General features: G+C 42.7%; 1 protein-coding gene across 3 annotated transcripts in view; it reads right to left on the bottom strand.

The window, feature by feature from the left end:
- Positions 1-27,920, bottom strand: part of LOC133141925 (pre-B-cell leukemia transcription factor 3-like) — a 62,500-nt gene extending 34,580 nt beyond the window's left edge. For all 3 annotated transcript variants that reach the window (XR_009710141.1, XM_061262752.1, XM_061262753.1), the window contains exons 1-2: positions 26,832-27,920; positions 25,757-25,830 (exon numbers count right to left, since the gene is read on the bottom strand). Coding sequence is in view for 2 of the 3 variants with exons in the window: in XM_061262752.1 (XP_061118736.1) it covers positions 25,757-25,830; positions 26,832-27,028 (271 nt within the window). In the remaining variant the exon portion in view is untranslated. The remainder of the gene's footprint in view (positions 1-25,756; positions 25,831-26,831) is intronic.

Below are 27,920 nucleotides of genomic sequence, written 5' to 3'. Positions count from 1 at the left end.
TCAAAGGAAGAAAACTCCAGTTCCTGTCCATTGGCCGATATGCAGATCTGTCATATGTAATGATCTCTGATTGGTTATACTCTGATAGCATTCTCTCCAATCAGGAACAGGCTACTGAGCCTCCCAGAGCCCTCCAGAGCTGTGTGTGGTGTTGTTTGATCTGGCAAGTAAACACCAGCAGTCAGGCACGGATGGTAAATGACTATAAAATATCCCTGAGCTATGAGAGAAATGCACGAAAAAACACAACAAACTACATTAGGGAATGACTAATTCATTTTTTTTTTTCATCCACCGTGAAAGCCTTACGGCAAACTTGTTCTGTTGTTTTCTTCTTCCCACCGTGCACTACAGGATCAAACCCACATCTGTCCCGGCTGAATTTTCTCAATTAGAGAAACACAGACACAGACGAGGAGAATCATTTTCTGTCCCATTTCGTTTTCTCTCCAACAATCGGCATACGCCTGGAAAGATGTGTCTTATATGCTCCTGACTTCCCGCCCTGAGTATATTCACTTCACTCACAGGAGAAAAGTACAGTAGATCGGCTTACAGATGGAGATGGGATTACAGTACAGAATTCACCATTGAAGAGAAGGAGAATTGCAGGAATTAATATATAACTGACTGCCCCCCATTGTTTCCCCTGATATTTGTGCCTAGGCCTTAGACTTCCAATGACAAAATAAGGATTACAGTATATTCACATAGTCGTCACCAGTCCATTCACACTTGTCATTCAATCCAAGTGCTAAAAGCTAAGAATGATTTTCTATATGTTTCTAGAAAGGTCAAAGATCAAATGTTCTACATTTACAGAACAGATGTTCAACTGCACATTCCTCACATTGGCCATAGTATCAAAATAAGGAGGTAGCAATGGGGAGGTGCCTGAGTTGGCAATCCACAACCTCGCCTTGTATGTTCAGTTATTCCACCAGTCCCATTCACGAGGAATAACAATGAGACAGCAAACCAGAACACCTGCAGCTTCAACAAAGGTAGAGACGACAAATGAAAACTATATGCCCTCTACTTTTCTCCCGTTTGTAAACACCCAATCATGTTCCTTTCGAACAGGGTCCTGCCAGCCAGCACCTCCATCCACTCTGTGGAGGAGCGCACTGCACACGCACCTGGGCCAGGTCCACTGCAGTCTTAAAATACTCTGATTGTGTTGAACCGGGTTCTTCACCCTCCGCTGAAGAAGGAATAAGAGGATATTTCCACCACAACACCCACCCTTCCTGGCCAGCGGTAGTTGCGAGTCGGCCAGCCACAGTTAGCACCGGCACACGCAGCAGCCATTTCAGGACCAAATATCAGGTCATAGGCTGAGCCTGCACATCAGACCAGAGTAGAAGCCAAATGTACGGTGTGGTGAAATAAAACCGCTATGACACTACCCAGAATCCTCGGCAAACGCAGCAGCCATTTCCCAGGAAATGCAGTGCCAAAGCGCCTGAGTTTAATCAGTTACAAGCGCATTAAGGTATTTAGCTTAATGGCCCTTGAATGTTATTCAAAAAAAAGAAAAGAAAATGGAGGCAAGTAATCTCGTGATTCATAGCCTGTGAACAAACACGCGCGCACACACACACACACACATACAGGAAGGAATCACAAGGCTTTATGTGGAAAATATAGCCAAGCCAGAGGATCATGGATATAGCAGTATGGAGAGGGGGCTTTCGAAGAAAAAAGAAAAAACCTGACCCAGCACACGCAGTATTTTAAATTCCAGTTGCTCGTTTCCACTTCTTTAAATTACGGCTTGGTTCTGGCCGAAGGGAAGGGCCACTGTGAATTACATCCCCTCTCCTGGACCGCTCCTCTGAAACAGAGACTATTGATCAGTCTGATTTCCCAAGATACCAAAGAGAGCGAGTAACTATGGGTTGGAGGGAGAGAGAGGAGGTAACTTAATGGAGGGTAAAAATAGCCAAAGTGTTGGACTGAAATGCTTCTGTTTCACACAGGATTCATATTCCTACAGTAACAATGCATGTATGTATAGTACAAGCAATCAATGTGGCAGAGGCATAGTCTGCTTTATAGAAAACAGAGGTTTGAACACATACCATACCATAGCATGCATGAATCTGAAATAATTCACAGCATTTACCGGCCAGCAATCAATGTCAGGCAGGAAACAGTATTTTTCACCACCAAGTGAATACGACATAAACCAAGACAAAGTGGAAAAGGAGTTATTGATTATTTATTCTATTAGTTCATTGTCTATGTTGCTAAGGGCAGTTAAAACTTAAAATGTGGCTTGCAATTCTCCTCTGACATCGAAAGGGAAGCCATCAGACCAAGGCTTCTGATTATCCTTGTTTTACTCATAACTATTTCCCCTCTAAGGCTCTTTAAGTTATTTTTGTTCCTGCTTCTAAATGCTTCCAGATCAAAGTTCAGCTGCCATAGATGGGCCAACCCCAGAATGCACCCTGTCACCTCAGCTGGTGTCGCTTGTGTGTTGTCAAGAGATGAAAGAGCTCTCCTGGACCTGTGAAACAGCGGTCAAAGCCACACCTGAGAGTGCCAGGCTTCACACTGTTTACCCTGGGAGGGTCACACACTTTCATCTCTACAGCTCAAAGCATTATTCTCTGAAGGATAACATGGTTATAATTACAATAAAGAGATTTTAATGATCAAAAAATCATCTCAATAATTGTGTCATATCAATCATGATCAATAATAAATAATGACATCTGAAATTACATATTTGCTTCAGTTTAGCTTGTTAAGTTTTATAAGTGTTTTGCCATCTGAAGTGGCACAGCATTTTAAAATGCATCAATCCAATCAGCTAATGATTTGATCCACAGTAAGAGAAACTTTTCCCACTGCGATCAGGGCTTTACAAAAGCAACATGAAGGTGATGCCAAAAATCTGGTACCAAATTCAACAGTCCAACAGTGTAATGATCAATCTCCACAGAAGCCATGTTGAAAGCGATGTAGACACAGCGCCTGAACATTCTCAGCCAAAGCTGCTCAGATTTACAGGCACTGGCATCAGATGGACTCTTCTGGAAAAGCCAATGCCTGTTTAAAAGGGCCCCGAGCAAAGTTTTGGGAGCCAAGGCTCATAAACAGCTTTTACTGCCAGTAATGATGGTGTGATCCCTGCCAAAACTAGAGGGTAACATATGGCACTCGCCATCCATGTGTAACCCCAGAAAAGCTGGGGAGGTTTCATTACAGCCTCTGCTGCAGAGCTGTGTAACGACAGAGGTGGAGGACTACGACACGTCATAAAATGCCATTCCTGTAAATATGTTACAGTCCTGCAAGGCTATATACAAGCAACTGTAGACCTGCCAATGGTGCTGCACTCCCCAGAATCTTCGGCATTATATTTCACATAAATAGTTTGTTCCCTTCCCGAGCCAGTGCACTATAAGCCCTCTGTGAAAAATACTGGTTACTATGCAATAACCATCTGTCTCAAGTGACCACATTTTGATAAATAAACACCATGAAAACACAGTATTAGATAAGCAGAATTGCCCATTAACCCCCACCACACTGATCACCTATAACTGCATTGTATTAATATTAATATTAATACAATGCATTAGTTTGCTAATATTAGCAAACCAAGCCAAATGCCATATATTCTCCCTGCTTATGGAGGAAACCTGAAACCTGAATGTATTGTCTATAGAATATTTTTTCCCACAACTCAAACCAAGCCACCTAACCATTCTCAAACACGTTCTCCAGTCCCAAAGAGGTTTAAATAAACAAGTAGACTAAATTGACCTCTTTTAAAGGTGTGGAGTATGTGAGCTCTGTAAATAAACTGTGTGGTGTGCGATGTGAAAAGGAAGGGGAGAACAGACAGTCCTTCAGGAAGCACGAGCGGTCCTCTCACAGAGCCACTTGAAGACTGGCCTGGCCTGGAGCCACGGGCTGGAGCAAAAGCCCTGCCTGGCTCCAACACAGCCCTGTTAATGATCCAACCCATTACAAAGGAGGTAAACCAAACCCAGGTCTGACGGTGGACGTGTCTGTGTATCTGTGTGTTCACGATGAAAGCAATAACATTCTGCATAAAGCACCTTGTTTTAGAGTAACCAGGTAGTATAGGATGATTTATTCTTATAACACAGTGTCGACAGGCTTTCTCACACAAAAGCAGGTCTGCTGTAAACCCGAAGAACCCTCAATGCCACAGCTTTAATTCTGAGGTGAGACGGGGGTGGAAAATGCCACATGTTGACATTTATTCATTTTTCATAAGGCCATCTCCCCAGCATAAGTAATTAAGATTTCTCTCTACGCTTCACTGTGTCTGTTCTGCACTGAAGCAGCAGTGTACCCGACCCTGGTTTCTCAGATTTCGTTTTTCATCTTAATTTCAGAAAGTAATTCAGACCCAAGAAAGCAGGTGAAGCAAGCTGACTGTGTAATCAAATTAACTGCATTTCAATTCAGTTATTCAGATTTAATTCAATAAATTCTGGAAATGTGAATTGCATTTCATTATATTCACTGAAAAACGGCCATAGAATATAATAGCTCATTTTAAATTCATTTTAAAATACATTTTAATACATTTGGTGAACTGAAATTGAAAAGGAACTGACCCCAAGCCCTATTTTACAATTTATACATTTTTTTACAATATTTTACAGAAACTTCTCATGGCTCTCCAGGACCAGGGGTGAGGACCCCAACATGCCCAGTGGCTCTCCAGGACCAGGGGTGAGGACCCCAACACACCCAGTGGCTCTCCAGGACCAGGGGTGAGGACCCCAACACGCCCAGTGGCTCTCCAGGACCACCATCAATCTAAGGACCAGGCTCGGCTGAGATATCGGTGTCCTTGCTGGTCCCTTTCACTCGTATGTTCCATCATTAAAATCATAAAAGCGTCTCAGCTCCTTTGAGAACACTGTGCACTACCAACATTAGTTCAATTCTTCATTGACCCTTTTTAAGACCTCTTTAAGACCCTTCAAACAGAATCAATTTTTCCTTTTTATTTTTGTATTAGTTTATTTATTTCATTTTGTCAGTGCTTTGTTAACAGATAGTAGGACAGAAAGAAGGAGCAAATAATTTAAGATATTGATTTTCTTCAGCCATTTCATTGGCCATTCATTTTCAGAGCACTTAAAGAGCTGGAACAATGTGTTCATTTAATAACAGTTCATACAGAATAGAGAGTTTTACCACCAACAATCTTCTGAGCAGATGCCTCAAGCAATAACTAAGAAAATTGTCAGATCCATTTATGACTAATATCATCTTGTCTCAACAGCAAGCGATGTTGTGTCAATTTATGTAGTCCTTTCATACCAAATATGAAATATAAAAGACAGGGCCTGCTTCGACACAGAAACATTTGGAAATGATTAAATATGTATAGATTCACAGTAGTGAACAGTCCTGCTGTTGCTTGGTCACAGTCATGCAAATTTGCTAAATGCTGCTGAGTCTATAACCGTGTTAGTGGACACTGTATGTTGACTAGTTGCAGAGTGATATATAATGTACTATATTATACAATTATACGATACACTGAAGACAGAACTCTCATGAAGTGGGGGCACAAAGTACTGGGGCTTTCTGGTATTATTTTTCCTTTGTAAATGTAAATAATGTTGAAAGTGCATGCTGTGTGGGAAGGAGCTGCTCGGACCGGCCACTTTAAAGCAGTTCAAACCGGGAACGGGCCTGTGAGAGCACTCGCCCATCAAGAGGTGGAAAGCCAAAGGGATTTATCGCCTCCCAGCTGTTCAATTTCGCATTTTCGTCCCCGTCATAAAACCCCTGTCCCCATCTGCCGGCCCGCCACAACCGTTCCGCCGCTGACCCTTGTAGGGCAGGCGGGGAGTATCGGTAAAACAATTATCTGCTCCCCGTCCCTTTGATTTTCCATTTCAATTACGGGTAGCGGAGCCCGGGGAAAGAAAGATTGCGCCATCGATTTTTCTTTTTCCTTTCACCCCCCTCCATCTCCTTTAAGAGAGGGAGGAGAGTTCAGGCCTCTACAGTCCTCTTTCCTCGTGAAACGAGGCCAGGAGATGGGGCCCGCCCCCCCCTCCCCTTCCCCTCCGTATCAGTCACTAACACAGTTTAAATGCCCTGGTTCAGCATCAACCTCTTAACTGAACACAAAGAGCCATCAAAGCCTGCGCTGAGAGGTTAGACCGGGATCGGGAAGAAGAGACAGACCCAGAGAGAGAGACTGAGAGACACACAAACAGCAAGGCTAAAAAGCTATGTTTTGAGTTTAGGTAAGCAGTTCCTGGACCCTGGGCCATAGTAACGGAACGCTGCATCTCCATTGGTTTGATTCCTTGTATTCAATATCACTAACAAACCAGTGCCAGAGGATTGGAGGGGCCAGTCGGCAGTCCCCTGTTGGGGGCACTGCAGTTGTACCCTAAAATAAGATACTCAACCTGCATTGCTTCAGTACAGTACTGTATACAGTATATCCAGCCTTATGACTGAACGGATTTAAGTACCTAAGTTAAGTTCCTCTGAATAGGAGACCTGCTAAATGGCTTAAAAGCAAACCTTACAGCACACAGTGACCAGGAGATGGTTCCCCTTGTCTTGGACCTTTCCTACTGCTGATGATGGGGGGATCGAGGGCCCCATGCCCGGGCCCTCGGAATAAGCTCTTAGGGGCCCCAGAGTGCCCTCGCTAGGCAAGGCTTTGCCCAGCAATTAAGCTAATGAACCGACTAATGGTGACACCAGAGGAGACGCCTTCTGTCCTTCCTTATCGGGGAGCTTCTCTTTCTTCCAGTGGAATTATATCTCGACAGAAATATAATGCGTTTTCTCACTGAATAAATGAGTGGCAATAATGTGGCTTGAATAGCTGATATTTAATTATACTGGAAACTGAAGATGTTTATTTGTGTGTACTTCCATGTGTGCATTTGTGGACGTCTCTTGCCTTCAAACACCCATTGTCTCAGTGCTTCACTGGCATGAGGAACTTGCTTAAGCTAAAGGTGAATTCAGGAATTCATTTGTGAAAATAAAACGAATTTAAAATGAAACCGTTTTGTGTGGGAAACAGCGGTATGTGTGTGTGTGTGTGTGTGTGTGCGCACACGCGTTGGTTTACTGTGTCTGTGCGTACCTCTGTGCTACCAGCCGAACCCCCGACGACAAGACATGGCTTTTCACAGCCTTTTCATTTCAGCACATTTTCCAGCCCCAAATTTCACTTCTCACCTCATCTCTCCATACTCCATTAACCCCTGCCAATTGCCTTCCAAATGACCCCATTATGCTGTAATTGCCTTGGCAGACTTGCTCCCTCTTGTACTTCTGTGCCTCTCTCAGCTCCCATCAGACATTTCCCTGGTATCAATCTGTGGTCTGGTTCCCCTCAACAAGCTCAGACCCTGACCTCTGATGCCCAGTGCTGTCAGATTGGGGCCCCGGGCTGGAAACACATGAAACACCGCGGGTGAACCGACTCCGGCAGCCTTTTCACTTTCCACTGTTCAGAGACTCAAATTATCCATCTTCCCTGTTTGACAGATACATTGGAACCAGTCCTGTTACGGTAACTATGTGCAGTTAGCAGCTCCCATTCAGCTCACCGGACATTCGCATTCGCTGTATGTGTCTGAAATCTTCCCCAAATAATTTGACAATTTTGATCAAACTTTTGAGCAAGATCCCAACAGATGTTAAGAATAGATGCTAAGGAGTCAGTAACAGGGCCGGGGAATAGAAAAAAACATAAATTTAAGACCATACTAATTCATGTCTGATTACATATTGCATTTTAGGCCATTCAGCTTAAAGGACAGAATAAATAATATTGCAACACATGTAAAATGACTGTATAACATGGTAAACTAATGGAAACAAAAGTATTGGTCACTGCATTTCCAGAGGCATATTATGCTTCATTAATTTACCAGCCACTCTTATCCCAAGCTCCTTACAAAGCAGAGTACAGTGGGCTGCAACGGTTAGGCCAACCCTGGTTTAAATGTCTGTTACAATGACTCTGTATGTGAAGTTTAAATGGTACAGAGTTAAACATGAGACCTTTCTGCAAATTTTAGGGGAAAGCAACAACAGTATACTGTTGGCATCATTCAATTGATTGCAAATCACGGTGAGCCACCATGTCAACATATCCAGTGTTAAAATAGGCACCAATGGAGAGGTTGAGACTGGAGAGGAAGGGAGGCACTCTGGTCTGAGTGTAGGCCAAGGGTCACCTGAATCCCCCACACTGGGTTCAAGACCTATCCTTGCCACACCAAGTTAGACAATCTTGTTATTCAGAAACCCCATCTGCCTACTCAGAAATAACTTCTGCAAATGAGGTGAGACTAATCTGAAAGGTATTCTAGGCAGCTAACACCCCCTGCCTGGGCCCTCGTAAAATTGTCTTCACAGGTAATTCATCCTACATTTTAAAAAAAGGTTCCCTCTCCTTCTCCCTCTATTTCCTTCTCCTTTTCCCTCTCTTTCCTTCTCCTTCTCTCTCTCCACCTTCTCCTTCTCTCTCTCTCACTCTCTCTCTCTCTCTCTCTCTCTCTCTGTATACTACAGAGAGATTGAATCTATAGCGAGAGGGAGAGATGGAATAACTGCTAGAATACAGCATTAACAGTCAGTAATGAGAACTCATATTTAATCCAAAACTTGTCACTGAAAAGACAATTTTACAAATAATGGATAATGAAATCTGAAAAACCAGAAAGCCTTTGTTCCAACTGTTCATTTCCATCAATAAACATTTTGGAAAACGATCCAATTTATTCTATCATTATTAGTGGATAATATTTCTACATTCGAAACTATTGACAGGACTTGCCTTGGCACATTTGCTTTAAAACAAGTGCAGGATGAAGAAACAAACTAGTGTAGGTACATATTATATGCAGAGCCAAACAATCACGACAATGAAAAGGAATGTTCCCCAGAGCATAAGTCAAGTTGAATAATTTCCCAATTTTAAATTATTATGCAACCTATTAAGCAGCTAGAATTTAGAACGCTTTCAAAATGGCTGCAGTGTCACAGGTGTGTCTGCTGTACAGAGAAATGAAAATTGTGAGAAATGAACATTGTTACCAGAAAGCAGCCACGTCTTATTAGGCAAGGGTTGATGGCAGAGATAAACATTGAAACCTGCCACCCCTTGTTACTCTAAATCCTGTATCCTTCCAGGATTTCTTCAAAATCATACCTGGGGCATCAAATTCCCACACTGGAGGGCTGCAGTTTGACATATACCAGGAGCTGCACGGCCCAACACTTAAGTCATCGATTGGCTAAAGATTCTTAAGACCTTGTTTCAAAGCCCTAAACTTCCCAATGAAATGCAAATGCAAATCCCAATGCAAAAAACACAAAAATCCACAGGCACTGCAGCCCTGCAGGACTTGTTCAAGATTGCCTGATGAAGATCCAAAGAGGCTGCAAGCATAACTGCACACATGAGAGATAAACTGCGGTGAAAGAACAAGCTGTTTATTTTACTGTGCACATTATGAATATTCTTCCATACAAATGGACCTTTCCTCTCAGCAGTATGCGAAATGTAATCTGTCACTTCTCGGTCTGCTCAGTGACGTTTGCTTTCTGTCAGAAGAACAACTCCACCATCCCGACTGTCTTCCACGACATACAGGAGGACACGAACGCACGGTGAGGAAGAAAATAAATAAAGGGTTACTTAGTTGAAAAGAAACCACCTACGGACACGCTATCCCAGACCACACAAATTGAGCCATATAGCGGCCTTGTCCCCGCTCCTATTTTAGGAATGTGTCGTCCATTTAAATCAGGTTGTATTGATTTCTTTCTTCTGCGTTTCAGTTATGAAGCTTGAGCTGATCCAGAGGGATTTCCAGGCTGCCATAGTGACAGTAAATCAGGGGTGGCCAGTCTTATCTAATGTGGGCGACATTTGCTCAGGCGGTAAGGGCAGTCGCGTATTGGCCCAGGAGGTAAGAGCAGTCGTGTCTGGCAGTCAGAGGGTTGCCGATTCGATCTCACCCTGGGTGGATCAAAGTGTCCCTGAGACAGGACACCTAACCCCTAAATGCTCCTGATGAGCTGGTTGGTGCCTTGCCTGGCAGCCAATCGCCGTTGGTGTGTGTGTGTGTGTATGAATGGGTGAATGAGAAGCACTTTGGATAAAAGTGCTATAAATGCCAACCATTTACCATTTTATCTGAAAAGGGCTGATGTGGTTGCAACTCTAAGACACCTGACCAATTAACAAATTGCGGTCTTCAATCAAGACCTCCCATTTGGTGGATGTGCTGAGGGTACAGCCCGACTTAATAATGACCTACAGTGTAGGCCTATGCTTTAAAGCCCCATATGTGATTTCTACATGACTGATACTGTTTGTGTTTACATCATTTTGTAAATTTAAATACATTTTAGAAAAAAAAAACCATTGGATCAAACCGTACTTCATCAGTCAGTCCGCCCACGGTTTTCAGCAGGATGTTGCCACCGTTTCTGTTTAAAGGAACCATTTGCTACATTGTTTCGAGGCTGATCATTGCCATGATTACCTGAAATGTCAACTAATTAACTGATCATGGTCTTCAATCAAGACCTTGATAAGTAGTAGTGTCGTGTTGGGCTAAAACAAAAACCGTCACATACCCCGGCCCTTTTCGGTCAATACTGCACATCCGTGCACACACACACACCGAGAACACACCCTCTTCGCCACCGTGCCTTCTCCAAGCTCGCTGCAAGAAGTTGTGTCATTGATCGCGGCTTTCTCCAAATGCCAGCGGGGGGAAACGGGAGCCTGCCGCCTCCACACTGCCTTGCGATTAGCAACTCAGGTGTTTCTGTGTTCCTTAATTACTTTCAAAGTACAGAAAGCATGCGCCCAGCAGGAGTGGAGTTGTTTTGTTTTACAAATTAGGACCAAACTGACTGACGCTATTCCATTTGGTTTATCACTCAATGGAAATCCAGAGACATCTCCTTTTGTAAAGTTTCTAAGGAGCTGTCCACATAGGCTTTGTGAATAGTTGGTAAATGGTTGGCATTTATATAGCAGCTTTATCCAAAGCGCTGTACAATTAATGCTTCTCTTTGACCCATTTATACTCACACTCACACACCAACGGCGATTGGCTGCCATGCAAGGCATGTGAGCTCGTCAGGAGCATTAGGGGGTTATGTGTCTTGCTCAGGGACACTTCAACACACCCAGGGCGGGAACCGGCAACCGTCTCACTGCCAGACGACTGCTCTTACCGCCTGAGCCAATGTCGCCCTTTTGTGACATCAGTCAGTCATATGTAACTCTGGACATGGTTTCAGATGAGAGCAATGGTTGGCAGATGATGATAGTCAGTGCATGATAGTGGGTGCGATTTCGTTCTTCAGCATAAGCTGTATCAAATGAACACTGGCCACCCAATGAACTGAAGTATTTGGTCTGATTTTGTCAAATATGTCTGCCACCAATATGGTACATTTTTTAAAGTTGTGGCCTGCCAATTCTGGAGCTTTTTAGATTACTTCAAAGGCACTTTCCTTATTCATGAATGATAGTACACTATCATTCTACATTTAGTCTGAAACAGACTATTAATTTTGGAATCAGAGTACATCAGAAACCTATTTTGTTCAGCTGCCTATTCCTCTGTTCTATCGATCCTGAATACGTTGGTTAACTCAATCAAGCAACCGGCCAAACTTTACAAACAGAACATGATGTCTGAGAAACACTAAAGATGGGACACAGCAGAAGACAAATTAGGAGACTTATAGAAGTCTCCAAATATGTGAATACGGGTCAATGACGTGATGTGTTTATTATGATGTCCAATGATATCAAACAAACAAATACATGTGCACATATAAATGCACCATTTAAATTGAGTTAAAGGTACAATAGGCAAGATTTTTGTGTTAAAACATTGTTACAAGACCATCTCCCTCTGCCTTTGTTTATAGTCCTTAAATTTGGGTTTCAAAATATACAGTTGACGGCCCAACACTCTGTACCAAAACATCGTATAGCTGTACAATCAATCAAGCTTGGTTATAATTGCCACAGCCAATGGCGTTTCAACATCAGCGCATTCACAGAGAAGGGGTGGGATGAACAGTGTTGTGGTTTTAAGGGTTTTTGTTGCCGCAATTCCTCTCTTGACCGTTAGAAGTCTGAAATGACCTATTGTACCTTTAAGAACAAAACAACAACTAGGAAGCCTTTTCAGACATTTTCCAGATCGGATGACTTCTCAGCATAAGTCTTGCGTAAGAGACTTTAACACACTGACCCGTAATCTCTTCTAACCTGGAAGCCCACTGACCCATATGCGAACACGTAGTCCTGTCCTGCATGATTTTACAAACATCTTTAGGGGGTCGTTACTGGGGAACTGGGAAAAGGCACCATTGTGATCCAGGAGAATGATCTTTACCCTGTATCTACACTAATGACACTGAACAGTTGTGTGCTGATATCGGTTCACTGATAACACACAGTGGCTGCATGTGATTGGGGTTTGTGAATCTTGCTTTCCAGCCACCTCCCTCTATTTATGACCTGTCTATCAGACGATTGGGCATTTCTGGCTCCTTGTCTCCCGCCTGGCTCCCACATTTCAGCAGAGCTTAAATCAGCCGCTGAAGTTTATGAAGGGAGGGATAGTGGAGAATCTTTTTACTTGAATCTGATTTTGCCAAGTGGACACACACACCAGCTTGTATACTGAAAAACACAAGAAATATGCCCCAGCACACACACAAACACACACACACACTGAAAAGGTCCACATACACACCCTAAAAATGTACATGCACAGGGTCAAAAACAGAAAATTTGTCACACACGCATACTCAAAGAGTGCTCGCACACGCACTGAGAAAGGTATCTGCGTGAGTGTTTACGCAGTGTATCAAATTTACAGCCTGGACAGGCGCATGCCATTTCCTCTCCGTCTGAGAGCAGGAGATAAATATTTCCTGTGCTTGACAGTGTGCCTTGGTGAGGACACGTTCGCACGCTACGGCTCACCCTCGTTAGCACGCCCAGCTGAGCCAGCGCTAAAGGCTCAGACCCCACAGCTCCGAGATCCGGCCTCAATGACCCTCCGACTTTTACACGCCCCAGCCCGCAAGCTGCACAGGATACACCCGATTACACTCCTCTAATGTCACGTTAATGTGCGGTAATATGAGTGACACTCACAAATGCACGTATGGACATTGAGAAGGCAGGAATGATTGGTTCTTGTGAAAGCACAAACAAACGATTAGTTGTGCGACTGCTATCTGCAAAGTAGATTGTCGTAATCCCAGATTTGAACAGTTTCTGGAGTCAGGTCATTTGCTGAGAATCCTGCGATTGGGCCACAGGTTATTCTTTAGACACACACACACACACACACACACACGATTAAGCAGTATGGTAAATTATGACGACCATGTACACAAGCGGGATCCACCCCAACACCTCCGGGAGGTGAAGATGAGGACAGGCATTCTGCGGTATCTCAGACACTCCCACCAAGACAAATGGCACGAACGCCCCCAGCAGCAGAACCAGGCCCGGGGGAGCTTGCATCAAATATTTACCAGTACGGTACCGCTCCTCCCAGCTCTCTACAGGAACCACACGTCTCCTGACACAACAAAGACCGGGTTTGTTTGAAAGGAGACTGTCGGCAACCGCAGCATTAAATATGCCCGTGCCGTCTCGTCACTTCAGGAGTAACAGGCACTTAAACTTTCACAAGGTGGAATCACTCAGGGCTGAAGATTTCAGCAGACAAACCCAGCGCCCGTAAGATTTATGTAAATCTAACCCCTGTTGAATAATAAAACTTTTTGGAAAAAAGCCTGAGTGCATACAGATGGTAACCGTAAAATAAGGATCAGGATAAAAGTTTGTGGAATGAAGGGAGAGACTCCTTTGTTGGCAGTCGTAATTAATTGAAGGCTTTTTTAAAAGGTCTGCAGTAAAACTTTACGCCGTAGTCTGACGGTTAAAAAGGATGATAAACAGGAAGTAGACAGTACGACTGAAGAAGGGAGCAGGGGAGAGAGTGAGAGAGTCACAGAGAGACGGGGAGATATAGAAATAGGGAATCAGGGATAGAGAGAAGGGGACTGAAAGTAACATCTCAGAGAGAGAGAGAGGAGAGAGGGAGAAAGAGAGAGGGAGAGGGAGAGAGAGAGAAAGAGAGAAGGAGAGAGAGAGGGAGAAAGAGAGAGGGGGAGAGAGGGGGAGAGAGAGGGGGAAAGATAGAGAGGGGGAGAAAGAGAGAGAGAAAGAGAGAGAGAGATGCAGTGTCCAGCGAGTTTCCCCCCTGCTCATCCGGCCCATCGCGGTGGGGTGGTGAAAGGAGTGGGAGATAAGGTGGTGGAATAAACACCACCCAATCTCCTTTTATCTGTGCGTCTCTGAGTGCCTATAACAGGACCGCGCCGCATGCAAACGCTCCATCAATCACCGCTAAAGAGGAGCGCATTACCGCCAAGTCACACGGTACCGCAGTCCCCTCTTCAAACCTCACTGGTGGACTGAAGGGGAAAAGTCTGTACATCCTATAATTACATCATTCAAAATGCCAGCAGGTTATCAAACCTGGAAGCGTTTTTAAAAAATGTATTTATGCAGCACTCAACAGGGACACCAAAATAAGTCATATATTTTGCGCAGAAGTGACAGAGGAGAGATGCACCTTTCTTCTTGACTCTGCTGTCTGTAAGGATTATTCCATTATTCAAGTTCAGCTCACACTATATATTAGACTGACAGTTACGACTGCACTGTAATACAGTGATGGGAATCTGGCCTGCAGTCAATCAAATGATTGCAGGACTCCCTGTACTGTTGTTGTGAAGAATAAAATAATGCTTTTGAATTGCTTGTTAATGTTCAGGAGAATTGATTCAACAAATCCTAGCCAGTGTCCTCATTAACCCTGTAGAATTCTCCACATCTCCATATCTCTTGAACAAATCCTTGGTGTCTTGAGTCTGACAAATCCATGTAGGCTCCACCCATTTCTTAGTTTCAGGAAGTGTCACTCATCCATCGCTCCTCACACCTCACACATCACACAAACCCATCGCAGTTCAATTTTATAAACACTGCGCTACAGCCAACTTGGTCAGCAGTGTCACAGTGCTCCGCAGTTCCAGTGCTCAGAGGTTTAGAGTTGATCTGAGGTCAGCTTTGGTGTTGATATGAGATTAAGGGGTTTGACTGAGGAGTAAAGGACTTACGAGTTGAGGAGTTGAGGAAGGCATTACGGCCAGGATTAGGGAGTAGGGTAAAGGTAATGCAAATAGCCAGAGCCTGAGTAAACGTCTACCCCGTGTTAATGAATCAACCCACACAATGCAATTACGGCTACAAAGACGGTACCCAGTAATCACACAGTAATTTAACATCTACTTAACACTGTTACGTAAGTTTATGTTCTTGAAGTAACTTAATTAACAGTTAAACTCCTATTGGCTGTCGTATTACACTTCACGTCCAGATCTGGGGGGGGGTGTGCGGAGCAGTGGGGGGGCAGCGCTACAGAGTGGTGTAGCAGAACTGAATCCAAAGCAAACACAACGCAGTGCCTCCCAACTGCAGGTACCAACTGCCAACACCATGCTGTCGTTCATCAGACCTGGGCCAAATACTTTGAATATTTCTGCCCGAAAAGTTTTAACCTTTTGGATGCCAGAATATGCACAATTCCTGCATATTACTAACAATTTAAGAAAACGCATGAAGCTAGTGGGATCTACACTACATAACATAGATAAGAGAGTTTGATTGCTGATTGAGAGTTTACATACATTTTTTCAAAAGTGAAATTACTTGCATTATGATTCAGGTTCTGCCGTATTAATTACTTCTGAGGGATCTTGACTTGAAACCAGAAGGTTGCTGGTTCCCATCCCAAATGGGAGGCAGTGGAGAAACTCTTGTGTGAGCTCATAAACCTGGTTTGCTTCAACTGATATCACATTCCTGCAATAAGATAATACAATAAGTGTCAATTTTTAGTATGAATGGGCATTCCAAATTGGAGAGAAAAGCTGTACAAAGTACAAACTACTTAAGCACAAAATACAACCTGCAACTCCATTAATCCCTTTGCAGGGGGGATTGTTTTCTTAGGAGGGGGAGCGAGCAAAAGGTGAAAATGTGTTTTGCACCTTGCATCTTAGGTGGCAACGACACCCCAGTGATATTTTAAAGCAATCCAGCAGCAACTTTTAATTAGTTATCCATTTTCTCAATTTAGCACAAGGGCTTGGAGTGTGAGATTTCACTCGAGAAACATTGCCTGATACAAAAAATCCATAGACGTGGAAAATCTAATAAAAAAACTGTAAAAATCTAAGAAATGGAAAAATTAAAGACTAGCGAATATGCATTAATAGGACTTGCCAATCTTATCTCAAAATTAAATTGACAAGATTTCCAATATGCTGTAAATGACACAACAGATTGGAAAGAGGTTTTCATAATATCAGCATTCAAGTGTTTGATATCAAAAAGCACTAAGCAAACAAATCCAGCAGTGTACTTGGACAGGTGGACAGGTGGATTGTACTTAATATTCGTATTAATAATAATAATAATAATAATAATAATAACAGAGCTAATTTCAGTTCCCCACCATCACAGCAAAGGAAAAGTTCAGCAGAGTTCCTCTCTCTCTCTGTCATTAGCCCCAGCTCGCTCGCCCCAGCGCAAAACAGAATGTATTCATTCCCAAATGTACTGGGATTATTGTTGGGGCATGGCTCACGTTTAACCCGCACTGATGAAACACTGATGTCGACACCGCCCGCCCTCCCTGCCTTGCACGTCATCCGTTTCACAGATGCCAAAGAAAGCTCACAGGCAGTGGTTTTCACCGTGTGGTATCGCGAGCCAGCAGCCCGGCCCTGGCCTCCCGCCATCTTTCCCTTGCGTCAACCCATGAAAATGAAGCTCTGCTCTGTGCGTCAAATCCATGACAATGAAGCTCTGCTCTGTGCGTCAACCCATGATAATGAAGCTCTGCTCTGTGCGTCAAATCCATGACAATGAAGCTCTGCTCTGTGCATCAAATCCATGACAATGAAGCTCTGCTCTGTGCGTCAAATCCATGACAATGAAGCTCTGCTCTGTGCGTCAAATCCATGACAATGAAGCTCTGCTCTGTGCGTCAACCCATGAAAATGAAGCTCTGCTCTGTGCGTCAAATCCATGACAATGAAGCTCTGCTCTGTGCGTTAACCCATGAAAATGAAGCTCTGCTCTGTGCGTCAAATCCATGACAATGAAGCTCTGCTCTGTGCGTCAAATCCATGAAAATGAAGCTCTGCTCTGGGCATCAACCCATGAAAATGAAGCTCTGCGCGTCAAATCCATGAAAATGAAGCTCTGCTCTGGGCATCGACCCATGAAAATGAAGCTCTGTTGGAGGGAGGGGATGGTGGGCTGATGGGAGGGGGGATCCATGGAGGTGAAGGAAAGGAAGGTACATCATTTAGAATGTTCCTAGTGACCTCTGACCTCTGGTTCACAGTCAAACCTCTGGCCTGTATTCAATCCGCATTCCACTTCAGCTTGCTACTTCTTTATTTTACTGCTTCTTCAAATGAAGGGTTCCTATAACAGGTAACTTCATTACAGTTCCTAAAAGCTCAAAAGCCAAAAGCTGTTCCCCAGCTACACAAAGGTACAGAGTTTTTCTTTTTCTGCATATTAATTCAATATTACAAATCATAATAATAAACAAACATTAAACTTCCATTGTGCACTCTTACAAACTATACTATATTATACTGAAATAAAATATTTTAAAACATTCCAACTTCACAACATGGGCAAACATTACAGGCCTTTATGAGCACCATGTTAATAACATGTGACCAAGTACAGGTCATGAGGTGACAAAAATGTAGCATTCAAAAACCATAAGCTTCATTAAAAAATAATAACAATAATATTCAGCAGATACGGCAATAGCATTCACGGCAGTTCAGCTTGCAGAGCGTGAAAGAAACGGACCAAAAAATGGTCATATTCATTTGCCGTGACGGCGTAAGATGTAATAGCATTGAAGTAATTCCATTATCCATCATGACGGGTAGGAAACAGGCTGTGTTAACAGGAGGGGGAGGCTCAGCTGCATCTCGCTAATGCAGCCTTTCACTCCATAAAATATGCGGCAGCGATGGTAAACACGGAGGGTGGAGAGGCGAGAAGCTTCGCCCCAGCCACACAATTGATGAATACGCAGAGCAAAAGGCGTTCCGTTCCGTATTCACGTGTCAGAGGGTCTAGAAAATAAATAAATAAAAAGGGAAAATATTAAAACGGTGGCTGCAGATGGGGACGTTTACTCTTTCTTTAAATGAAAATTTAATAATGTAACGCCAAGCACAATTTGGTTAATCTTTAGGAAGAATAGCTGACAAGCCAAAGGTAGGAAGATTCATCAAATCCCTCCCTCTATTCATTCCTCTCCCTCACTCGCACCCTCTCCCTCCCCCCTTCTGACTCTCTCGCCCTCTCTCCGTCAAGCCTAGAGTACGCAACTCTGGAGACGACCGCAAATGTGCAGACAACTGGAGGGAGTTCTGTGGCTGTAACTCCGTTCAGTGACCTTTGATCCATAGAGGGGGGCCGACAGAAATCAGATCAATGCTGGCATCAGTTATTGGTATTCAGCAAACTCAATTGCAATTCAGACTTTGTAGTTCTAAAAGTTGACATCTTGACTGATGATTTGAACATGAGATAAAATGGAGGGGTGGGGGCTATTAAAGTTTGATAAGCACAGGTAATGAACCCAGGTCACTCCTCACACTGGAAATGGAAAAGTGTACTTAATGCAGCAATGGCCAAGCCTTGTAGATACAGAGCAGGACATGTGGCAAGGGAAGAACCAGGGATGGATTTGAATCCAAATGTGTTCTGCCTGAAGTTCCCTTCCCTTGGTTCAAGGGAGGAATCCCAAAAATGCGTGGATGAGATCCCCTCCCTCCCACCAAGGGTATAAAATGCAGCAAGAAGGGAAATCCCACAATGCAGTGCTCCACAAATGAAGAAGGGAAGAGCAAATCAGTGCGCTGTCAAACACAGGAGGGGATCTTTCTGAGGTTTTGTGAATAATTCATAAGCATGTGTTGAGGGATGGGGGGGGGGGGGGCATTAAGAACTGAGAAATTAACTTTGCATGTAGCTGAGGTTACTATTACAATAATCCCTTTTGGCAGACGAAGCACAGTTGATTAGACTAAGCAGGAGACAATACTCCCCTGGAGCAATGCAGGGTTAAGGGCCTTGCTTGTATTGTGGCTACACCGGGGATTGAACCACTGACCTTGCAGGTCCCGGTCATGTACCTTAACCACTATGCTATGGGCCTCCCTATGAGGCAGCACTTTCTATATAGGTCCTCAGGGCCATTCATTTCCATGTTTGTTTGGTCATCATCTATCCATCCTCCCCTGCAGAGCACCTGTTCAGAGTGCTTGTCGCACTCCAGAAATGTCCTCACAAAATAGCTCCCTCAAGGGAAGAGTGCAAGGGAAGGGACTGAGTTAACGTGTGATCGAACCCAGCCCAGTTTCTGGGTGGGACACCAGAGGCAGGAAGTGAGCACACACAGGAAGTGAGTGCACACACAGGAAGTGAGCACACACGGACCGGCAACTGATGGGACTTTCCCTGGGTGACGTGCGTTCATTAAAAATGTGTGCGTATACTTCTCACAGTTGGGGTTAATTTCGTTTAAATACAGTCCGTTAAGGAAAATGAATTGCAATTAATCCTCAGGAGCATGACAGACATTTTTCAATTAATTGAATTTCAATTAATTTGCTGAATTGACTCTCCGAAATCCTGACATGCATGTATGTGTGTGTGTGTGCGTGTGTCTCGTGTGCAATTTACAAATTAAGAAACTGATTTATAGATGAACAAATTAATTGGATAAGAGATATATTTAGGGAGGGGGGACCAGACATAGAAAATACTGATACGCTGGACCTCATAGTCATGTTAGCAGCTGCTAGTTGCTAAACTGGGCAAAAGGCCCAGGATTCTACAATTACAAAACAAAGCAAAGGTAGCATTAGCATTGCTAGTACTGCATAGAAACAGAAGACTGTTCCTACAGATACCAGTCGACCGTGATCTATTCAACTTCAGCATCTGTCGGCACCTGAACAAAACTTTTTACCACCTCTGTCACACCTCGTTAGCAAATCAACATGAGGCTGTTTCAAGACGCATTAAAAAAACCTTCTGGCAATTAAGCAGGTAAATATACTGTTGGAGGATGTCAGCTAATTGTTATGCCAGTTGGTGCAAATGAATCTTTGTATAAAATGCGTATATAAAAAAAAAAAGAGTAGAAGTGAAAATAAAACAATTCTGCTCAGCTTCCAGATCTGATAAAAAAAAAATATGGGAGTGCTCGTGCGGAGCACTCCAAAGTGACTTACAGTTGATTAGACTAAGCAGGAGCAACACAGGGTTAAGGGCCTTACTCAAGGGCCCAACGGCTGTGCAGATCCTATTGTGGTAACACCGGGGATCTTGCGGGTCCCAGTCATGTACCTTAACCACTACGCTACAGGCCGCATTTAGCAATTAGCAGAGGAATTCAGCAGCAGTCTTTCAATGACAGGGCAACTCAATTTTATAATCAAACTTTATTGTAGGGAAGCATACTGCGGAAAGTCTGGGGGCAGAAATAAACCTGTTTTTCATTATGAGACAAAGGTAAATTGCACCCACGTTTTCACATCCATGGGAGCAGATGGGCACAGATGTCAACTTATGACGGAAATTTATTTTGCAAGAAAACGTTCAAATTTGCTAACTTTATTAAACAGAGAGTTTAAAGAGCCACAGTATACTGAGCTCTTATGAGTTTGACTGATAGAAATGATCAATTATAAGAGCATTGGAAGATAATGACCAGACCACTGTCTGAGAAGCGTTTTCACTGGATTTACAGCATCAGCATCACTGTAAATGGCTCCAGCACATTGTCTCAGATCAGCCATAATCTTAGCATCAGACAGATATGATTTCTCAAGGGGGGGTGGGGAGTACCCCACAGCACAGCTAGTGCATTAGCTATTAGTATATTAGTGTATTACTTATTTTGCAAATAGGGATCTTATTTGAGATATTGTTGTAATCCGTGCTGCTAAGAACTCAGTATTGAGGGACTGTTAGAGGTCTGTGTCTTATGGTGCGTGTGGTTCACAAAGACGTGGATATTGTTCATTTTGAAAAACAGTTCACTTTCCATTAACCTGGGAATTGTGGTTAGGCTGGGCAAAGTGTTTACAGCCACCCTGTAGAAATCCAGAAAATATGCAGTTAGGAAATTGCACATTATTGATCAACCTTTATTTTCACAACATTTTCAGCAGTGTAGCGTTTTGTGCTCGTGCACATAAATGCCAGTAACGCGCAGTAAGGTGTGTGGTTTGGAAGGCACTGGAGAGAACATAACACTAAAGGTTGAAAAGTTCTGGGCCTTTCCATCAGCTTTCCCATGGGCTTTTCTCCTACCAGTATTTATGTGTTAATATTTTCTGCGCACTAAAGTCAGGTGATGGTGAAGGCAGCGATGCCCCTGTGCCTACCTCACCCACCCCTAACGCACACCTTCCCGACCTTTAAAGCAGGTCCCTACCCCAAACTGAAACACCTATAAAAAACCTCCTTTATGACAAGAGCAGTGTCTCGCATTCTCGCATTCCCACTTCAGAACTGCTGAGGTGAGCTTTTGGTTCTGTTGAACGTTTCGGGTAAAATTCTATTTCAGTTCAGTCAATTAGTGAAATTAACTGAAATTTCTCTAGTTGAAAAAACAAAGCCACGGTGCTTTATGAGATTGTTTCCAATTCATGAATTGACTGAGTTAAATGGATTTCACCCCACACCCTCTGATCGATTTGTGTGCAAGTAAACTGAAAGGACAACGACCCTATCCATCCATCTATTATCTCAACCCACTTATCCTGAACAGGGTCGCAGGGGGGCTGGAGCCTATCCCAGCATACACTGGGCGAAAGGCAGGAATACACCCTGGACAGGTCGCCAGTCCATCGCAGGGCACACACACCATTCACTCACACACTCATACCCACGGGCAATTTAGACTCTCCAATCAGCCTAACCTGCGTGTCTTTGGACTGTGGGAGGAAACCCACGCGACACGGGGAGAACATGCTAACTCCACACAGGGAGGGGATTCGAACCCAGGACCTCCTTGCTGTGAGGCAGCAGTGCTACCCACTGCACCATCCGTGCCGCCCTACAACAACCTTAGTAAGCCACAAATCACAGAGCACGAGCATGGAAGCTGAGTCAAATGAATTCAGTCAAGATTATGTTTTGTGTCACCACTGGGACAAACTCACGTCAATGTAGAAGTCATTGTAAGTCAACGCTTGATTCCAGTGTCTGAGAAGGCAGGTGAAAATAGAAGAATATCTCAAATAAAAAATGCAAGTACTGAGGGTGGGATTGGAGAGGGTTTCAAACATCTTTTTTTTTTAAATTTTATTACTGACAAGCAAATGACTTCATGCTGCTTCCTAATCTCATTCTTTGCATAATGTCCTCTGATTAGCATATCAAAGTAAATTAACTTATGCATAAACGGGGAAGCGCTGCTTTGGGCTCAGAACTGCATTCCGGAAGTGCCAGGGCACTGGAAACCGGAACGGGATTTAATGTATTATCCTCACCACAAAAAAATATATATATATTGTTTCACCGACATTGGAATGTTGAGTTAAGAACATTCTAATGACACACAGCAGGCCCCAGAATTATTGGCACCCTTCATAAGAAAGAAGAAGCTCACTGCCCACTGATGACCTCCATCACTATAAACCACTTCACTCAGATGATAAATCTGGTCAATCCACACATGTTTTGTGGTGTTCAATGGCTTTATAATTTTTGATTTGAGTATCACAGAGACTTGGAAAACAGCTTATTTGAAGCAAGACACAATTTACAACACTTTACAACACGTAACACTAAGTTTAGTTCATTTTCATGAATTAGGCATAAATTAAGTGCCACAAATACCTCTAAGTGAAAATGCCTAAAAATGAAAACAGCAGCTATGACTTGAGTGTCTGAATGTACTGAATGTGTATCCTCTACTAATAAAGCTAGAGCTAACCACTATAAACTAAAATAAAGTTAAACAAACCAAACCAAATAAACCAAAAACTATTTTTTTAAAATAGTTTGTTGAGCAAGTCTCAGGAGAGGATTAATACTATATACACATCCACCATCCTTTGCATATTGGGGATGACAAATCTAGCTCACCCGGGAAGGTGAAGGCTTGTAACCGAGTAACACTAGTATGAAATGTATTCCTCAGAACGTCCTCCAAATTAATCAGACAATTAATTCACCCTAGGAATTGTAGCTTGCGATAACACATTTGCCTAATTTTGAGCCAGGAAACAAATCCTGCTATCAAAATTAGCACATTTTGCAAACAAAAATACATTTTTCCCCAGTTGTGAAACTGCTTCGCTTGGTAGAATTAGACACATTACACAATATTATATCCACCTAAACAAGACCGTAAACAAGCTCATTTGAATAATTACCATACTTGCTATTGGTGCGTATGTAATTAGACCTTTAATATAATAGAGGGTACATGAATATAGGCCTTCCTGTGATACTAAGCATGTGTCTGTGCACATTAAAGTGCTGGAGGTAGATGTTTCCTTCTTTTTTGTAGAAACACATACTTAGAAACATTAATAAGCATCTGAGCAGCGTTAATTCATGGCAGCTTTCTAAATTGAGCATAATCGGCTGTACAATCAATTGTCCCTGTTCAACAGCTAAATACTCTCAAGAAAGTTGAGCTGAATTCCTGTCTCTTTCATTACATAACTAAAGGTTATTTAATGAAACTTGCACGAGCGCCTTTATCCATATCAGTCTGTTAGGCACAATTCCCACCAGTATAAATGGTAAATGGCAGGCATTTATATAGCGCCTTTATCCAAAGCGCTGTACAATTGATGCTTCTCCATTCACCCATTCATACACACGCTCACACACCGACGGCGATTGGCTGCCATGCAAGGCCCCGACCAGCTCGTCAGGAGCATTTGGGGGGTTAGGTCTCTTGCTCAGGGACACTTCGACACAGCCCGGGCGGGGGATCGAACCGGCAACCCTCCGACTGCCAGACGACTGCTCTTACTGCCTGAGCCATGTCGCCCCTCTATAAGTTATAACTTTGTAATAATACTCTGGCAAAGTGAAGCCAAAACGTGGTCAGTATAAACACATCTCAGTCAGATATAATTCACATTAAAATTTAAAATTTGTGGCATCAGTACCTTCCAGTTTTCATTTTAGTTTCTTGTAAATCCTATACCACTGTTCCAGTCCTACTAAATAGTAAATGGTTGGCATTTATATAGTAGTGTTATCCAAAGAGCCGTACAATAGAAGATTCTCATTCACCCATTCATACACACAGCAACACACTCACACACCAACGACAAATTGGTTGCCATGCAAGACACCAACCAGCTTGTCAGAAGCATTTGGGGGTTAGGTGTCTTGCTCAGGGACACTTCGACACACCCAGAGTGGGATCGAACCGGCAACGCTCCGACTACCAGACGACTGCTCTTACCGCCTCAGGGCCACACCTCTCCTAACAGGAGAGATTCCCAGTAGCATCCTCCAATTAGAAGTGACATGAGCGATAGGAGCACTAGGTTACTGTATAACGTTGTCCACCCATCTTATCTAAAAGCCAACTTTTTATCTTTGTCTTCGGTCTTGGTCTCTCGAGGGCAATATGCCAAGTCTTTTCACCCTCTCTCCCTGTTCTTCTCCCCATCGACTGGGGAAACAGGTGTATGCCATTGAGTGTTTTTTGGGGTTTTTTTTGCTTGTCAATGCGGAAATGATGGACAATCCCGTTTTATGCGAGTAGCACCTTTGACATTAGCCAAAGCTTTGATGGGGATTTCAAGGGACAGTTATCTGCCTTGGGACAGCCGATGAAAGTGAACATGATAGCTAATTCTGGAATAGGCAAGTGGGCTGTGCACCGTCCCTGTCAAATAAACAGATCAAAATAGAGAGGCCAAACAATCACGGCATTTAACAAGTAAATGTTCCCCCAAAGTCAGAGATGTTATATTACATATTGGAGTAGGCTATTATTGCCGATACTAAATGGCAGTGTGTTCAATATGCGATTTGCCATTCTTTTGAGACGAAATAACTCTTACGAAATAACTTTTGAGACGTGCTTTGTTCTATTGGTTAGTTGGTTGTTTACGTGGGGAAAAAAATGCGTATGAGCTTTCTTTGAGATGAGGGCCATTTAAGAATGGTCCACCATTCACGAGCACTCACTGGCTCGCGGCTCAGTGCGTTCTCAAGTCGTCGGCATGAGACATGCTGATAAGAGAAACGGGACGTGGCAACATGCTCCCCTCCAAACAAGACAGACACACGGTCTCAGACCTTGTATCATTTGATTAAACAACCCGCAACCTTCTTGAAATGTGTTAGCTATTTATTTGAAGAAGAGAAACAAGCTACAGAGTGTGTCGTTCTAATAAGACTGAGGATCTGGGACTATAAAGACCAAAGATGGCGGCACAGAGACAAGAGAAAGATGCCTTTTCTTATTAACCTCTCTCATCACCTCTTTTCTTCGCGCGTTTTAGCACCATATCAACGTAATAATCACGTTCTTACCTGTTTTCTCCTTGATATCACAGAGAACACTGAAAAGGGCCGGTTTCATGCGATGGCAGTTCAGTCCATGTTTCCTGTTTGGGTGTAATGCAAAAGAGAAAAATGTTAACCGAATAGCATTTTATGAATATTATTAGCCTTTTTTGCTAAAAGACTATGTTTATAGCTTTTTATATATTAAAGGAACTACTATAGCCGACTTGTAACCGTACTTGTGGCTATTATAAAATCGTGGGAAACGGAAATGCACTCCGAACGAAGTGTTGTTTAAGTTTTGTTTTACCATTGATCTATGCTGCTATCTATACTACTACTACTACTACTACTACTACTACTACTACTACTACTACTAATAATAATAATAATAATAATAATAAGAGTAATAATAGTAATAATAAGCTACGTAGGATTGTAATGTAATATTGGTTAGACACCAACTTGATCTTGTTATGTAGCTTGTAACTTTTTGGTGATACAGCAACTATTATGATGATACAGTTGATACAATGATACAGTTGTTGACTTTCCAATTCATTATAGTAGACTCGATTACTATGAGATAGCTATGAAAATGTATTTGGGAACAAGCTACTATTCAAAGTTTAGCGGATGGGCTAGTTAAAAATGCACATTTAAAAAGCATACAGGAAGAGACAGACAAATTAGAACTCATTCTCCTCATAATGTTAATGTTATGCATGGTAGGGTAGGCTATAGTTCAAACAGTCAAATATAGTTGGATGAACAGCTTCCAGAACTTTTAATCGTACGTTACATTACAATAAAATACTATGACGGAGCTTAAATAGGCTACTACAAGAATTACAAAAACACATTCACTTTTGCCCCAAACTGTGTTGCCTCTAATTGTTTGTTTTGCAATGTCTTAAATCAAAATATGATTTTTGCAGGGTAGTGATAGCTACACCTGTGAAAACATCCTAAAAATGCAGCTTATTGAACTGTGTATATATATATATATATATATATATATATATATATATATATATATATATATATACTTTGTTGTACGTCGCTCTGGACAATATATATATATATATTTTAAAGAACCAACTTTGCTTGAGCCTCATCCAGACTTTGGTCTGTAATAGTCATTATCTGATGTAGAATATCCCCAATATCTTGTTTTCTCCCGTCCGCGTCAGTCCCGTCGTGCATGTGCGCAGGCGGTATAACCAAGCCTCCATGCGCCGAAAGGCCGGCCAGGTTCACGCCGGAGAGAGACTGCATCATCCTGGCTTGCTCGTCCATAGTGTGCCGCAACAGAATCGATGCGCTTCTTACGACCCAGGCGAGAAGATATTTCTTAAGAAATCACATACAAACTCAATTCTTGCGCGTTCACGTCCAGGGTAGATCCGGTTAATAACAAAATCAGAAGAAAATAAAAAATAAAAACGATATATTTATTGGGCTACTCTCTCCACGATCCGAAGCAGGGCACCTAAATGTATGGTCAATATTTATGTTCGTTGTATGAGCATAGTAAATACAATCCTTTGAATATTGAAAGATGACAGCGTATGTCCTTTTGATCCTATTGGAATCTTCCAGTTAGTTAGTCTTTTTGTTTGATTCCTGTGTTCGAAATGACTGCGATAGCTCCTCGCGGATTTCTGGAATACGTTTGAAATCTTCTTGAAATTCCGTCTCCTCGTTAAAGTCGTCCTGCAAACTTGCCAAAATCCTCATTCATTTCAGAACACAAATTCTCCCAAAAAAACTAGTAAAAACATAATGGAAATTAATAATAGGCTACAGGAAATATAACCACAATCAAAACACACACAACATGATATGGATAGTTATAAAAATCAGGCGCCCAAGCATTTTAATAATTTAAAAAAGTTAAAGGAAATTGCCATAAAATCAAATCGATGATAGGTTAATTCTTAGGATGATGCGTGTGATGTTAAAGTTGACGTTAACAATATAAAAATAATTGGGAACAACAACAAAAAATAAATTGCCGTCTGTAGACCAACACGCCAAAGTGTCTCGACGCTGAAATTTATGAGCCCAAATATTTTAACTGCGTGCTTATATTGTCGTCGGATAGCAGCGGTAGTCAGCGACTGACAACGAGCCAATAACACTTGCTCAGTGCTAATATGCCAAAAGCAGTAGCAGGGATAGAAAACCA

The sequence above is a fragment of the Conger conger genome, chromosome 12 (assembly GCF_963514075.1).
Source record: "Conger conger chromosome 12, fConCon1.1, whole genome shotgun sequence".
Taxonomy (NCBI): domain Eukaryota; kingdom Metazoa; phylum Chordata; class Actinopteri; order Anguilliformes; family Congridae; genus Conger; species Conger conger.
Note: the sequence above shows the minus strand (reverse complement) of the source record. Positions and strands in the feature narration are given on the sequence as shown.